Genomic DNA, 16,089 nt, shown 5'->3' with positions numbered 1-16,089 from the left:
AGAGAACTGTACATGATTAAAGCTTGTTTCCTTGACTGGGTTCCTCTGGGAAAGCTCTTTAAGTGGAAGAGCTTTTGTTCAATATTTTTCATGGTAGTTAGACCCTACAGACCAGTTGTCCAGGTCCTGAGAGTGTCACTGGCACACTTAGCAGTCCCAGCAACAGTTGTACACTCTCAAGTTCACCAGAGAGGCTGAGAATCCAGGGTTTACTGTTTCCCTCCATAAGGGTGCATAACCACAAAAACAAGTGCCCTGCAAATAACAAGTAATGATGATAGTTTACAAAGTTACCACCTTACAAGTGTTCATCATCTGCTCTAGAGCAATGAATGAATTTTTGAGTGATCCTAGCCTGTTTCGGTAGTTTAAATGAACTTTTGAAATGAGGTGGGTATATTCACGTTTGTCATATCTCCACTATTATTATTTTAATGGATATAATATCCATAATTATAGATTTCTTCATTTTATAAGGCTGATAATGAACACATGAAGGCTGGTCACTTTTTGTATCTGGTCTTGAAACTGAATATCTACACACAAAAGCATATATCCATGCCCACTCCGGCTCTCCAGGACGCCTGTAATTCCTTTTAGGGTCACTGCTGTGAGAGTTCTTAGCCTTGTTTCAGTCTCTTCAGGCTCCTAAAACAAGTCCCTGTAAATCTTCCTTCTCAGGTTTCTCTGTGGGTGAAGAGGAGCTTAAAGACCAACAGCAAAGTTTCTTTTTTCTTGAACTGAATACTCATTTCTATTATGTGACTCTCTCGATCAACATTAAAGGCAGCATTCTGGTTAGGGGATGTTTCATGAGTCTCAGGGAGTCTCAGATCTTGTCACATGTCAGTTTTCTCCAACATACCCTTCACATTGTCAGGGAAAGTCACTAAATATTAATGAACATCAAATCTGTGCAGTTTGCAAAGATTTGCAGTTTGATAGCAATCATACCTGCATATGCTAAATCACCATATTCATATAGCAGCTGCATATTGTTTGTTCTCTGTGATAGTTACTATCTTAAAAGAAATAATAAGTTAATGAAGGCATAGACTGAACAGAGCTATTCAAAAAAAATAATTGTCCTGATGTGAAAAAAAAAAAAATTTATGAAACTTGCTGAAGTCATAGAAACTACTGTCTTATGAAGAAAATGTGAGCTTTTTTGACCCACTGGATATATAAGGTAATAGAATAAGATTTCATTGGCATAAACCAATGTGTGCAAACACATAGACAGGGGAAATACTAGTTTATTATTAAAATCAGAATTCTTTAGAGGAGTCAGACTTCGAAATGAAGTGTCTTTACTGCTAACTACAAACTTAAACTGTAATAGTAGTTAATTTTGCTAATCCAACAATTGTCCAACCTGATTTATTTTTATTTGTATCTAATCTTTTTGTCTTTGTTTGTAGTGCATGTTTCCCTCGAAGTTTCATAACTAATTCTCTTTAGGTTCATAATACACAGATTTTGGCTTTCATATACACTTAATTTATGAATTGCAATCATTTTAATTAAAGCTTCGCTTGCTTTTCTTAAAAGATGCCAGTGGTACATAAAGGCCAAAATGAAGTCTGAAGAGAAAAGAAGGGCTCATCTCCAAAATGGACACTGTAAGTAGTTCAAAACTCAATTACATAAAATCTATATCACATTTTAAACGAAGGATATTAATTGTTTTCTGAACCTCTTTTGCCCCTGATTCTGTAATGTGGCCATTTAAATAGATCTTTAATGTCTGTATCATCAAGACTATGTATTTTTATTTGTATATACTCTTGAACAATTTCACTGGATTGATTCTAGTGAATAAGTTTCTGTAATATTAGGTATTCATAATATTCATCAGTTTTTTAGGTGTATTTCTGTGAATTCACAACTACTCTGCACAGTGCTGAATAATTTGCCACAAAACTCCGCTCTTGGTAACCGCATGCCTTGTTTGTATCCAGTTCTCAATGGCTATCAGTCTTTTGGGATCTACACTTCTAGTCAATCAAGATTTAAAAAGCAGAGGGGGCTGCCTTCCCTCACGTTCCTTCTTGCTGAGAGTGGTGTGAGATAAAACCCTGACAATCTCTCTTGTACAGTATATTAGTGTATTTAGTTTAGTTTAGTTACTTCATTTTAATTATGAGCATCACAGCTTTATATTAGGGTGGCTAATGTGTGTTTGTTTACTCTGGGCTTGTACAAAGGCCAAAATGTATTTTATTGATTTTTAGACCATTTTGATAACTTCCCTCTCCCATATGGAAATATTATGGTCAAGACAGAAGCTAAGTCATCAGAAGTAAAGTCTTTGTTTCATGTGACAACAGCATATCCAGCTAAGTAGCTGTTTCTGTCATGGGAAAGGGCACATTTCCCCAGAAAGGATACTTCTAGGAAGATACAGTAGTCATTTGTTTCCAAACACAGTAAGAAAGGAAAGAAGACAAAACCCTTTCTGCTCATGAGTTTGATGTGTGCCTCTGAGACCATGACTGAATTTGAGAAAAGTCTCAGTCTCGTTCAGGCCAGGGTAAAAGATGACCCTACATCATGCTGACACAATTCTTCTTCTCAGAGGCTTCTCATTCATTTGCATCATCTCAGCGTGAGACTCGAGGGGGCACAACTGACATGCAAGTGTTCCACAGAACCAAGGATAAAGAGGTCGACTTACCCTAACAGCTAAGACTGTATTGCCAGTGATACTCCTTCCTTGACTCTGAGCACTCAGTACCTCTTCCATGCTAGTAGCAGTCTTTATCTGCTTACTGACTACTGCTAGTGAGCCCATAGAGTTGGTACCCACATCTCAGCCTGAAATAATACTTTGGGCTATGCAGTCCCTGCTGGGATCAGTGTAACAGTGACATCTCCTAGAGAGACTGAAGCTGTTTAAAAAAGCTCTGCTGCAAAACCTGCACCGGTTAGCAACGCTTCTGACTACCCCTCAGCTCAGTCCTGTTGGTRCTTTCTCTCCTATTGTGCTGTGCACAGAGGAGAATCATCTCCTGTTCATCCACCCTTTCTTCCTCGAGAGCTCAGTGACAGTCAGAGACAGATTTTCAGAAATAACTGTGAATAGAGTGAGAAAGGGGTTGATGACGTTGATGATGATATGGCATCCCCCTAACTTCTAGTGTGCTCTCCATTTCTGTATGTTATGTGTACTCAATTAGCATTGGTCTAAAGAGGTACTGCACACTACCTGATGAAGCCAAACCACATTCATATGTTCTGAACTAGGTCTTCTTCACTTAAAAGGTGTATTTAGGCTTATCATCAAATGAGTTGCTTTAGACTCAACTACTAACTGATAAGAGGAAGAACGTTGAGAGGTACCTAATTCTCTAAGAAGGGCTTTTCTGTACCCAGCTGCAATACCCTTCTCTTATCCTGATAAGTTAGCGCATTATCTATATCAACCTCTGCTGATGAATTGAAAGTTTTCCAGAACTTAATTACCGCATGGCAGTAGCCTTTATATTTGCCATCCAGATAGTCCAAGAGAAACAACGTAAGTTCTTGGACATGCTGCACTCAAGACCATGAGGGACATTAGCCATGCCAGGAAATGATGGCTTGTTGGAGCCTGCCAAAGCAATCTGGCACCAAGCCACTACTGCTGCAGCCATCTCCAAAGAAGCAAATAGAAGTTATTGAAGCCTTGTAAATGGATTTGGATATTTTTGTTTTTGTCTTGCACCTGGCTGTCTGATTGTGCAAGCTGATCAGGAGAGAACAAAGCAGCACAGTCCTCTAGGACCTGTCTTCAGGGAAAAGGCTCTCAAAAATTGCCTGTTTGGTAAAAGGAATATTCAGCCATCAGCCTGTAAATGAAGGGAGTAAATTAGCAAGCACTGTTTTCAAAGCAAAGGATAGATTGTCTGTGTTGTCCAACGAGCAGTAAAGGGAACATAAACTGCTTTGGCAGTTACCGCTGTACCTGTTTATGACCTGCTTTGCCTGTATCTCTGAGCCCTCACTCAGTGTCTCTATGGGCATCTTTTCAAGTGGACAACTCAGAACTTTTATTTTACCTTATTTTACCTTTGCACTTTCCAGTCTTCCTATTTACCAGCTGTATTTGAGGCACAGGTCCTTCAGGACCTTCAGGACCTGTGCTAAGCATAGAGACACCAACCAGCCTTTTCAGAGTAAAATACTAAATAGTAATTGTGAAGGGAAGGCTTACAATAATAAAAACTCAAATGTACTTTGTCTTACCTAAAAATAGCACTTCCTCAAAACTTAGGTTAGGCCARTTATTTTAGTTCTCTTTTACAAGGAGAAGTTCCTAAGAACTTTGTATTTTCCTGCCTGAAATGCTGTACCTCCAGGGATGCTTGTGTCTAGCTGGGGTGGAGACAAAACAGCAGTAGAGTTTGACACTGTCTTATCACTTGAATAACAAAGACTTTAATACCAAAGACTGCTTTCTGAAGCTCCTTGAATTTTTGATCCTGCAGGACAGGATTAACTCTTTGCACCTGTATATTCAGCAAAAATGACAGTTACCAAACAGAGGGATACATAGCATTCAGAGACTTTAGTACCCTTATTTTCTCCATTCTTTATACTAAAGCTGGTTATCAGTTATCATTGCAAGCTAAAAGGATATTTGATGTGAAATTGTGTGCAGTAGCTATTCCCCCAGCCCTGAAGAAATATCCATGCTTTCATTCACCCAGAGCAGGATCCAACAGGACATTTCTCAGAGTTTCAAGCAGTACTTTTGAATGCTTTTGACCTTATAGACATGGCATGTGGATATCAAGAAAGGAGCCAAAGTTTGAGAAAAAAATATTACTGTAGGTCATTAATTTTGTAGCAATTTCTTACTTCAGAGGAATAAAATAGATTGGATTTGCAAAAATAACCATGAATAAATAAACTGGCTTAWTTGTCACTTTCATTGTTTCCTTAATAGCAATGCACTCAGAGATCTTAAGTGTTTTGACAGAACTATGACATGTTAAAGGATTCAATATTTGTCTGCATGTCAATCAGAAATGATAATACTGGTCTTGATCATCTCATTCACAATAGAGTTCAGTTCTTTCACACTTTCACATACTGAGTAGAACCCTTATCCACCAAGTTTTTATAAATCTCACTGATTGTTACTTTCATACTTGTTTGACAAAGCAAGGTTGACATAATGAGACCTTGATTTACGAAAATGGCAGTGAAAATTAAAAGGAAGTCTGAAAAGCATCTTTAATTTTGAACTAATTAGTGGCTCAATAGCTTGATGTTGGTAAACTGTGTGAGACTGGCAGAGGTTTACCCTCTATTTGTGCAAATGTAATACCTAGCTCTCTAATGTCTCACAAACCTCTCCTAAAAAAGCCAGGTGAACATTAAGATAAAATATTTAAGTCTGGCTTGGTCAATCCTTCAAGGCACTGATGCTACTAGCAAAGGGAGCCAACATATGTGGCTTCTACAGCTGGTTTCTTTGAAATTAGTAATATTAGTAATTATCATTTTTTTCTTGGGTTCTGGCACTTTAAAAATGAAAGATTTAATACATTATTATCAATCCTCTTAATTGTCTAGCCAAACAACAACAAAAAAACMATGTTGTTATAGCATCTAATGGCAAAGAATGGTTGATTCCTAGTATTCTCCCTTTTTTTCAGTACGTTTCCCAGGAATCAAAACATATATTGATCCAGACACGTATGAAGATCCATCCCTTGCTGTCCATGAATTTGCAAAGGAGATAGATCCTTCAAGAATTCGTATTGAGAGAGTAATTGGGGCAGGTAAAAGCACACTCTCTTAAAATATATAATTGTGTCATAAGTGTATAGGCATGATGGGACTGCTTTTCTCAAGTCACTGGCAAACTGCAAGTGGTCAGGTGTGGTACAAAATGCGGGCACATTTTCTGATAGACCAGTTCACTTTGAAGTGTCTTTCAGCTTCTGATCTAAAGATACAACAGTAGCCAATTTCCATGTCCTTCTGCTACCGAAAGATCGCTAGATGCTCACTCTTCCATACCTCTTAGTTATTTCAGTAAGGTTTGGTACAAACAGAATTCCTAAAGAAATGAGAAACTCATGACCAGATTTACATGTTATTATGGTCCAACTAGCATACTGGGCTTTTCTAACTCAGTCTCTGACAGGTACCTATACCTGGTACTTAGAAAAAAAAAATAAGAAAGTAGGCATATGTAATCTAACCTTATTCATATATCCTCTTGAAGTTTAGTAGTCAATGTTTTGGGGCTTCCTGAAAGTACATAATGGAACTATCCTCCAATAATTCTTCTAATCATTTTCTTGAACCTGCCAGTAGTTCTGCCCTTCAGAGTGTCATGTGATCATGAGTTTTAGATCATGAGTATGCACTATGTGAAAACATAGTAATTTTTATTTGATTTGAATTTACTGTTTGGAAAGTTCAGTGGCTGATCCCTTTTCAGTAAAGATTTGTTTGATAAAGCCACTGGATTTTCTCACAGAGAAGTCTAGGCGAGTCACAGTAATAAAACTTTACTACATAACGATGAGTCATGGGTTAATAGGTAGTTAGGAGAGGCCAGTGCTATGTTTCCACTTTTGTCTCCAGTGGAGGGAAGCCAGAAATTACTGTAGGTGGAACTTCACTCCTCCTGCCCTTGAAAGATTTGTGTCTGACTATTCATACCACTGGAAAGAAAATGACACTAATTCTGGGAATAAAGAGTACTCATGAAAGAGAATTATAAAAGGTTTATAGCTTCTACAAAACTTCTGAATTCTGAGCTTTAATTGCAGGACAAAAAAGAGGAAGGGGAAGTTCTGCTGGCTTGTTGAAAAGATTGACAGAAAAATATTGATATCAGTTTGTCTTTCTCATTCAAGACATTCCAAAAAAAAACCCCAAAGAAAACAAGGAAGATAACTTGGTCCAATTAAAAGGTACACTGGAGAACAAATAGTTATAGCCAAGTAAATAGTATGACTGACAAGCAAAAGGAAAAGAAAAACAAATATTGAAAAACTGGGTTTATATTTTTCTCTGTCATAAGAGAACAGGAGCCATGCTATGTTTTAGATTTTATTTACAGTCTGTCTCTTCTAAGTGTATTAGAATCCTTATGCATATTTGACTTGCCATGGAATTTTGTGTTGTGCAAGAGGTACTGTATTAGGCTAGTGTTCCCAGTGTGGATATCWATAAATGAGTTCTTGAGATGCAGATCCTCTGAAGTTCTTTGTGTCAAACCTTTTTTAAGGCTTTATGAACTGTTTTGGTGTGTCCCAAATGTACTCAAAACACTGTGTCATTCAGTGTTTGTCGTAGTTAGCATCACATATTATCTGTCACTGAGGGCAAAGCAACCTTTGCAACTGTTTTAAAAGAAAAGGTAATCCGTCTAGCTTGCACTGAACATCTATTAAATAGTTGAAAAATATTCTGGCTTGCTTACTTACATGTGAACTGAGAACTTTTTTAAGGAAATGCAGGAGCTGTTGACTCATATTTCAACATAGCCATAGCCATAGTCAGTTCAAATCCAACTTTCATAGTATTGGGATGGTGTAGGAGAACACGACGAAATTTCACTACAAATCTGTCAAAGTGTGGATTAATTTCTTGGGGGAGATGAAGTCAGAATATGGAGGACTGAGTCAAAAGGAGAGGCTGACTTGGACAGGTTTTCCTATAGAAAGGAAGCAGAGAGCTGTGAGGTGAAGGATCACTGACAGTGAGGGGAAAGGGGACCAGAATGCTACAGTCAGGAGAAGGTGTGCATCTACAACAAGGAGAAAGATGGCGTGGAGTTGAGGAGCAGGAGGAATGGGAATATTTGTTGCAGGATCACCCCTTACATCCCTGTTTCTCATTTTCCAGTGTATGGTGGAGTCAGAGAGGAGTTCTGTCTGAACAACTGGTTTAGGCCATATTGACTTATAAGGGATGTTTACCTTTTGTTGAGAACAAGCCATTGGTGGATAGGTCATTTCACGGCTCTTCAAAAATAGGTTTCAGAGGCTCATGTGTGTATATTAACCTTTCTTTTCAGGGAAGGTAACATACTCCTTGTATTTTCAGGGATCTTACCCTTTGCTAATGTCCAATGTAGGCATACTTATTTTGTGCATTTTCAGTGTTAACCCCTTGTCTTAGCTTTTGGGTAAGTGTTAAATTTTGCTAGTCATGGAAGTGCTGGCAAGTATTCCCATGCATACACTTTTGGAAGGCTCTCGTAGGGATGATGTTCTCGCGACATGCTCATGACCGCTGCCAGAGTTCACTAGAGCTCTTAATGGTGGGCAGCTCAATGGCAACAGAAGAACCAGTTCTGAGGCTAATGCAACAAAAGTGAAATACCTGTAAAGATCAGAGTTTTGTAAAACCATTTCTTTTAATTTGTGTTCTGACACATCTGGGACAGATGGCAATTCATTATTTACGAAGTACTGAGATTGTTTGCTGTATGTTTTGCCCAGATCTAGTTTGCTGAGAAGTTAAGAGAAAGATGAGGCAGAAAGGGCCTCAGKCCCTTAACTAATCCAGTGGATCTCAATCCATGACTTGTAACCAACATGTCGTTCAGAAGACTCATCAGCATTTCTCACAGCTATACCAAATTAAAACAAAAAAAATAGGCTGACAGAGAGAATACAGTCTGAAGTTCCCTATGAAGCATTATATCCTCTGTGTTGTTTTCCACACACTGTCAATGGTTGGGGAACACTGATCTTTTCTTAGCCCCAAGAGAAAGGGAAAATCAGAAAACTAAGTGTCAGTGTCAGTAATTTTGATGAATACAGCAAGAAAATCCTGAGCTCTAATTCCATCTCTGAAGTTTCTTTTGTCATTGAGAAGGACACTCATACTCYACCTATCTTCAGTTACACAATACAGATAATTATATTTCTCTRTATCAAGAAGATGTTTTTAAAAATGACTTAGTTTTGTAAATGTCTTGRAGGTGCTTATAATACTTACTGCAAGGCAAACACCAGCTGGTAAGATGTTTTCGCTTCACCTGACTGTAACTTTTTTCCAGTTGCCATAATTATTATTTTCCTCATATCACTGGCTATCCTTGATCTGTCCATTCCTGGCATTCTTTATGCCATGTTTTRTTACTTACTAAGTTAGTACCAACATACAAAAGCTAAATTTACACCTTTTTTACCTTCTCTAATGTTACACCATCAAGAAAAAAGGAAAAATAAGTCACACTACAACAGACAAAAATCATGTAATTATTTCTTGTAGAAGGGGTTTGGTGGGAAAAAAGAATGAGTCTAATTTGTTCATCGTGAACCCATCACAGAACTCATGCTAGCAAGTATTTTKGGGAGAATTACTATCAGAAGGCATAATGCCCTGTAGTCCTTCTTTTTACCTTTTTCTAATATATCTTAATCACTTGAGAGAAGTCAGGTATTTTTCAGYTGACAGCTCTTATTTAATGATATATTACTAGGTTCATAGCAGTGAAAACATCTCCAGTGTTGCTCAGAACTGTTTCTAGTGCACTAGAAAATGCCATGCAAATAATGTAACAAAATCTGATCTGTTAACAAACAGAGAGGAGGAAATACTGAACTGAAAGTAAGAAAATTGCATTTCACTCTGCAGTCTGTATACCTAGAGTATTATAGAGTTTGTCTGATTGCTTAAGCTAAGCAGTATGTAGTTGCCACTGTGCACCACTGGAGTTACTAGTCTGAAGGAGCCCTTAGAGGGCTGACTTCTGCAGAAAACATGCTATTTGATTTCTTTTATTTCTTCCTTTGTTCAGATATACTTTAGATATTGATGTCTTAGATTATAAAATATATTGAACTAGATTCAGCATTGGTATGACTGCTGATTTTAAAAAAGYTAAATACAACACAGTAGGATTAAGCTTACTGATTTTTGTTCAAATGGAAATTGTGTCCTTATTCTCAACTTACTTCATTACAAAAATTCCTTACTCAGCTTCACTATCCCTTTTCCTGTATGTATGGGAGTGAATTTTTGCTTGCTCTGATGCATCTTATTTTTATAATTTTAATCTTGTGAAATTGCTTGGGTAATCTATCATCTTCTAAGATATTTGCCTAGTAGAACTTAGAAACTACTTGCAGAAAAATTATACCCAGTTCTATCCCAGCAATATACAGGTTAAGTACTGCGCCTGAGGCAGGAAAGTGCAAGTTCTCAGTTATTGGATAGCTGCTAGGGGACATATATCATTATAATTTACAGCAGTCCTGAAGCTTCCTTTATGCCTTTTCTCTGATTCTGTACTAAATATTGCATCTGGGTGTAAAATAGATTTCTCRTCACAGGAAAATTGCTTTTAAAAGATGTTTACAATTTTCACCTAAGTGAAACAAAAGATTAAGATCTTTTACAAAATGACACATTAAAACATTTTTGAAGTGTATTAATAGGTTTTTGTTTGAAATTTTTCTTTTTATTGATTTTCTTTCTGACTTTCTGTAACTAACATAAGTTTTTACAGCAAAAATTGATTCCATTTAAGAACTAAAAGTTTTCATTTTGAAAAAGTCAGCCAAATACTTCAAATATTTGAACTTTTTCTAGCATTTTTAGTCAAGAAATTTGGAAATGTACACTTTAATATATATTTCAATATTTTTCTCTTATATCACAGTCTCTCTCTGCTTAGATTTGCAAAATCTAAGAGCCCCTGACTGTATTTACCTATTTACCCTGTGTTGTAGGGGTATATATGAGTGCTGCACAAGAAAGACAGATTTCTCTGGAACCATTGATTAACCATRTTTTAGAGACCATTTGGTATGATCCTTTGGTGCCAAGTAATAGTAAAGACTAGAAAATAAGCATTTATTAGTAGCAATAAAGATGAAGATGACACTTGGCCTGCAAAAGTGAAAGGCATCGTAGCCAAAATAAAAATTTTCTTATATCTATACATTTAGTCATAATAAACATTCCTATTGTGAGTTCATATTATTAGGAGGATTATAAAAACAAATGCAAAACAGCAACTAGTCAAGAAAGGATGCTGAGCTCAAGGGCTTTCTTTACTTTGAGAAAAGATAGATTAGGACAATGTCTTGTTAAAATCCTTTCTGAACTTCTCTTACTGGACTTTTCATATGCTGATGTTTTTAAAAACAGACATTACATTACATGGAGCGGGTTAGTTTAACCTTTGATCTCAGCTCTCCCTTCTCCTCTGGAATGCTTTTAGTGTCCCAGTACTTCTGCAGACTCTCTGAATTACTGTCCTTCCTTCTGGTGCTTTGCTGCAATTAAAGCATGTAAAATACATACTTTCCAAACTTTTCAAACTTTACTCTTAGATATACTCCACTGTACACACATATGTGAGTTAAAAAACCCAAAATCTGGTTACTTCCTCTTGAAAGTAACTTGAAATCTCCCATCCTCTATTCCCATACCTTGAATCTAGTTCCTCTGAGAAAAAAAATTACTGCTGTATGGAGCTTTCATTTGAATGAAAGATCATCCAAGTTAATACCTGTTAATATTCTCTATTGTTAGCTGATACCTTAGTTCGTACTGGAGAGTAAAGGCAGTAAGGGAAATGGTTTACTACCTAAATGGAGTTTGTGGTTTGATCAAGTATGCATTCATAATAGCAAGCATATTCATATAACAAAAGCAGAACACAACTTATTTGTAAGTGTTTTTCTTATGTTTCTCATGATAGCATCAACAAATAAATAGGTTGTAATGAAGTTCACATTCTAGCAACAGTTGCAGTTTAAATGGTGAAATTGATTGCTACATTCCCTTTTTTACAACCACTAATTATGTCAAAGTTTTTCTGTTGCTTAATTTAATGTTATATAGTCTTGGTTTCAAAACTGTTGGTAGAGTTTTGTTATCATTAATATTAAATATTCCATGCCATCCCACAGGTTCAGCTAGTCATATATCACAAAGATCACTGGATGTCTCTTTGCCAGTTCCCGGAACTTGCCCATCTATTCATTGCTATAGATGTTTTTCAGATGATCCCTTTCAGCCTCTTTTCAAATTAAACTTGCTGCACTTACCAACATACTGTAAAGTCCTGTTTTTCATCCTGCGCATGACACTTTTTGCAGCCCCATCACTTCTCTTTATTTTAAGGCTTGAACCACCTTCTCATGCAAAGACTTGCTGGACATATTTTGTCACATCTCTCTTCAAGCTTGTATTTGTCCTTTTATTTTCTTTGTTAAGAAGTAGAAATTTCAGGAAGAGGCCAAGTCTTTGATTTTTCACAAACAGCAGATTATATTATTTTTATAATCTAAATCATATGCCAGTTCTCTCTCTCTGGTATTTAAAGTCTTATGACTACAAGGCCTTATGTCTAAAACTGGGCAAAATTAGTTGAACTTAACTTGCTGCCATCTTTGAGTTCAATCATCAGCAGCAACTGTCTTTGTTTTAAGATACTTGTTGCAAAATAYTTGTTTTGATCCTATGTAGAAATACCACACACAGACATGAGTCTGCATATCAGACTCATAAATGACTATTCCTGTTTCATTTTAAACAACATCTAGTTTATGATTAGGTAGAGAAAAAGTATGCATGGCTTGCACAGGGCAAGTTTCTAGACTGCTCAATTATCTTCTTTTTGYGTAAGATACAATAAGGCATGTCAGTTTTATATCATTAAAACAGGGATTATTTACACATTATTAAAACTGAACAGACAATGAACTCTGTTGTTTTCTCTAGTTATCACCAGCTTTTTTCCTGGAGCAAGGAAAGACGCTGACTTCAGTGGCATCTGGCTCTTAGCTTCTACTTATTACACATGCAGTCATGAACCTTTACTGCTGCAGGGTCGACATTTGTCTTGTTTATCTTCAAACTTGAGAAATCAGATTTAGGTTCAAGAAAAAAATGTGTCCCTATTGTAGAATATATTTTCCTTTGTTTTAAAAAACATTGAAAATTCTTTCTTTAACRGAAGACTAGCAAAAATACTCTGGAATTGCATCTTATCAGAATGTTTTTCAATATAAATATCTCAATGCTTTAGTTTGTATCATTGATCTCAATCTAGTTTAAACCAGGACTAGAAGTTATTACATGTTCCAGAAGTTTCTGAGCATAGTAACTGTCTGCTCTGTAAGATGATGATTTACTGTCTGGCTGAAAAGGCTCTACATTCCCCCAAATTGCAATTAGGATATTTACGTTTGCCAACTTGTCAATCCCAGTATCCATGGGTAGTGACATTTCTTTCTGCTTGTACAAATGGTACATCCGAAAAAGACTTTGAATGTTGTACAGATTATAAATCTTGGGATTGTAAGTCATTTACTTGCCTCCTTCCCTAAGGATCTAATTCACTTCAAAACAGTTGGTGAACAGTCCTTCCCAGTCTCTGAGGCATGAGTGTTATTATTTCTGAAATTCTGAAATTGCAGTACTGTCCAGTATAATCTTATAATAGCAAAACATCTTATGCTATAACCTGTGCAGTCCAAATTTTGCTCAAAAATGAGATTTTGCAATTCTACAGTTTTCTGCAGTCATTAAAAACCCTAAGAACCTGGATACTAAGGTTCTGTTATTTTTCCTTGACATTGGTTGTTTCATTGAGAGTAAGAAATTGGAAGTCTTTCTAATTTTAGGTATTTCAGCTTGAAGAGCCGTTAAGATGCAGTAAGGTCACTGCTCTCGAGATGAGTTCAAACACTGCTGAATGTATCACAGAACAGAAGATTGATATATGATCTCTCCTTGAAAACATTCAGGTTTCATGATTTTGTTTTATGGTGTAATTTTGGAAGTCTAAGTCATCTACTACTTCTTCTGTGTCAAAAGTTCGGCAAATAAACTTTTAAGCAGAGCCTTCTAAAAGGTAAACAGGATCAATCGTATAGGAAACTTGCTGGCTAACKTTCCCTTTTGTCCTGAGATTCCCAGAGCATTAGTCTGGTGACATGTATTTCCACACACACAGACATGTCTTCAGAGAAGCATGTACTTTGTTTTACTTTCAAAAATTAGGTAAAACTAAAATAGGATCCTTTTGATAGCTAGAAGACCTATCAAACTTAACACTTGACATTTGTTAGCTGCTGATRTATCCAGAATGTGTCTATTAACTGTACTCCGTTGATATCTCTGTGTTGAAACAGAAGACAAGTGATGAAATTGGTTTTCTAATCCCTACACTCCTCCTGGATATTATTGGCTAATAAAACCTTGTTTTGTTTTATAGTGAAAGTGACAGAGACTAATAAAGTAAAGATTGTATGATGATACCCATTCTAATCCTATAATATCAGAGAGTTATAATTTTCTGAAGTGAAGCTTCCATCTCTCACACCTATCTTTTCTATATGCAGTTTATATTTGAAAATACTTTTACACAATAGAGTTCTCTTGCTTTGTTTTGCTTTGTTCTGTATTTAAACATTAAGACAGACTAATTCAGATAGCACTCAGTGGAGGAGGAAAGAAATTATTTCTTCCAGCTAAATATGTAACTGTGTTTATGACTTTTTTTGCTGTTTTTCTGCAGTTTTGATTCTAAAATGGCTGCGGTGCAGAATTTAATTTTGGTATGGAAGTACCCCTCACTGACAAGTGCTTTGAAATATTTCTGTGAACATTGATTTTGATTTATTGAATTATGACCCATTGAAAACYGACCTGCAGGCATCCAGAGTATATTTGGTATGGGTTTTAAATAACTTTTGAGTGAATTCAAGATCAAAGAAAAGTTGTGATTTACGTACAGGTTTGACTAGTAAATGTCCAAAGGGAATGTGAGGAGACATGAGTTCTTCAAAGATCCTTACTTACACAGGCAAATATCAGGTGAAGCAAGCTTTGAGATGCCTCTTGTTGTGTAGCTCAATCCTGATTTGCTGAAACTGTTGGCCTTTGGGTGTCAGAACACTGAAATATGTCATTAATTTCAAGTAGGCACGTAAGCTCTATTTTAATAAATCACATGCAAGTGCTTTTCTGGGGCATAATAGCATTAAGTACATTTTTAGATGCTTTCTACATTTAGATAAAAGTCAGATATTCTGATAATCTCACAGTATTTCTTTTAATAAAGATCTTTGTGCATGGCATCTCTTAAAAATATCCATAGATAAAAATTCTGTCATCATTATAATTAAAATCTAAGCTTCATTACATTACTTCCTCCTAGCATGCCCAGTTATACTGCAAGCACATTGATATCAGTTCAGTTTCAAAGTGTCAGTAAAGCAAAGATGGTTTGGCTATAATAGTGAAAGTACAAGTCACCTTGATCTGTGATAATGACATATATAAAAGATGACTGTTTTCTGTGAAGTAATGCTGAATGTTTTGCCTTACTGGGCTATGGGGGAACTCAGGAACCTGTATATCCCATCCTTTATTTCTCACTGGGAAGAATGCCTTTCAGCTCTATGGAACGTGTGAGTTTCTTGAATATTTTGTGTTCTTGTTTCACTGATCAATATAAACAACTCTGAACTATTAAAAAAAGACAGCGTTATTTCAGTTCATTAGTCCAAACTACTGTAGCTCTTCAGGCACTGCGAATGATCTAACAAATGTTTTATCTATTAAAGGTGAATTTGGAGAAGTATGCAGTGGACGACTGAAGACACCTGGAAAGAGAGAGATACCAGTTGCAATTAAAACTCTGAAAGGTGGCTATGTGGACAGGCAGAGAAGAGATTTCCTGAGAGAGGCTAGTATCATGGGACAATTCGATCACCCAAATATAATCCGCCTTGAAGGAGTAGTTACAAAAAGTAAGTTACTATTTATAGCTTTTTATTGTTTTTTCCCATTCCATGTTATTTAGTATCCAAATTAAGATTCAGCTCCATATTCAGGAAGCGACAGTAATGCTCAGAAATGAACCAAATCATAAAGGGATAGCAGATACTAGAGTTTGGAACCATACTACGAAAAGTGTAGCCTATCTGTTTTGAGCTAGGGTTTTTTTTGAGAAAAATCTTCCTCCACATTCAAAAACAAAAAGGTCTTTACAGGTTCTTATAAAATGGCATTGCAGAATTTGTTGATAAGTTGATAGAATGTAATAGAGAAAGCCATAAATGTAGCTAARTTGACAATGAAGTCAAATCACCTTATAGAGGTAGA

The 16,089-nt window shown here is 36.3% G+C and overlaps 1 protein-coding gene across 4 annotated transcripts in view; it reads left to right on the top strand.

The window, feature by feature from the left end:
- Positions 1–16,089, top strand: part of EPHA6 (EPH receptor A6) — a 509,782-nt gene that overhangs the window by 381,707 nt on the left and 111,986 nt on the right. For all 4 annotated transcript variants that reach the window (XM_085323057.1, XM_085323058.1, XM_085323055.1 and 1 more), the window contains 3 exons: positions 1,552–1,622; positions 5,646–5,771; positions 15,549–15,734. In XM_085323057.1, coding sequence (XP_085179183.1) covers positions 1,552–1,622; positions 5,646–5,771; positions 15,549–15,734 — 383 coding nt within the window. The remainder of the gene's footprint in view (positions 1–1,551; positions 1,623–5,645; positions 5,772–15,548; positions 15,735–16,089) is intronic.

This window comes from Rhea americana, unplaced genomic scaffold (genome assembly GCF_003343005.1).
Source record: "Rhea americana isolate MKP2758 unplaced genomic scaffold, rheAme1 scaffold_81, whole genome shotgun sequence".
In the NCBI taxonomy this organism is placed as follows: Eukaryota; Metazoa; Chordata; class Aves; order Rheiformes; family Rheidae; genus Rhea; species Rhea americana.
Note: the sequence above shows the minus strand (reverse complement) of the source record. Positions and strands in the feature narration are given on the sequence as shown.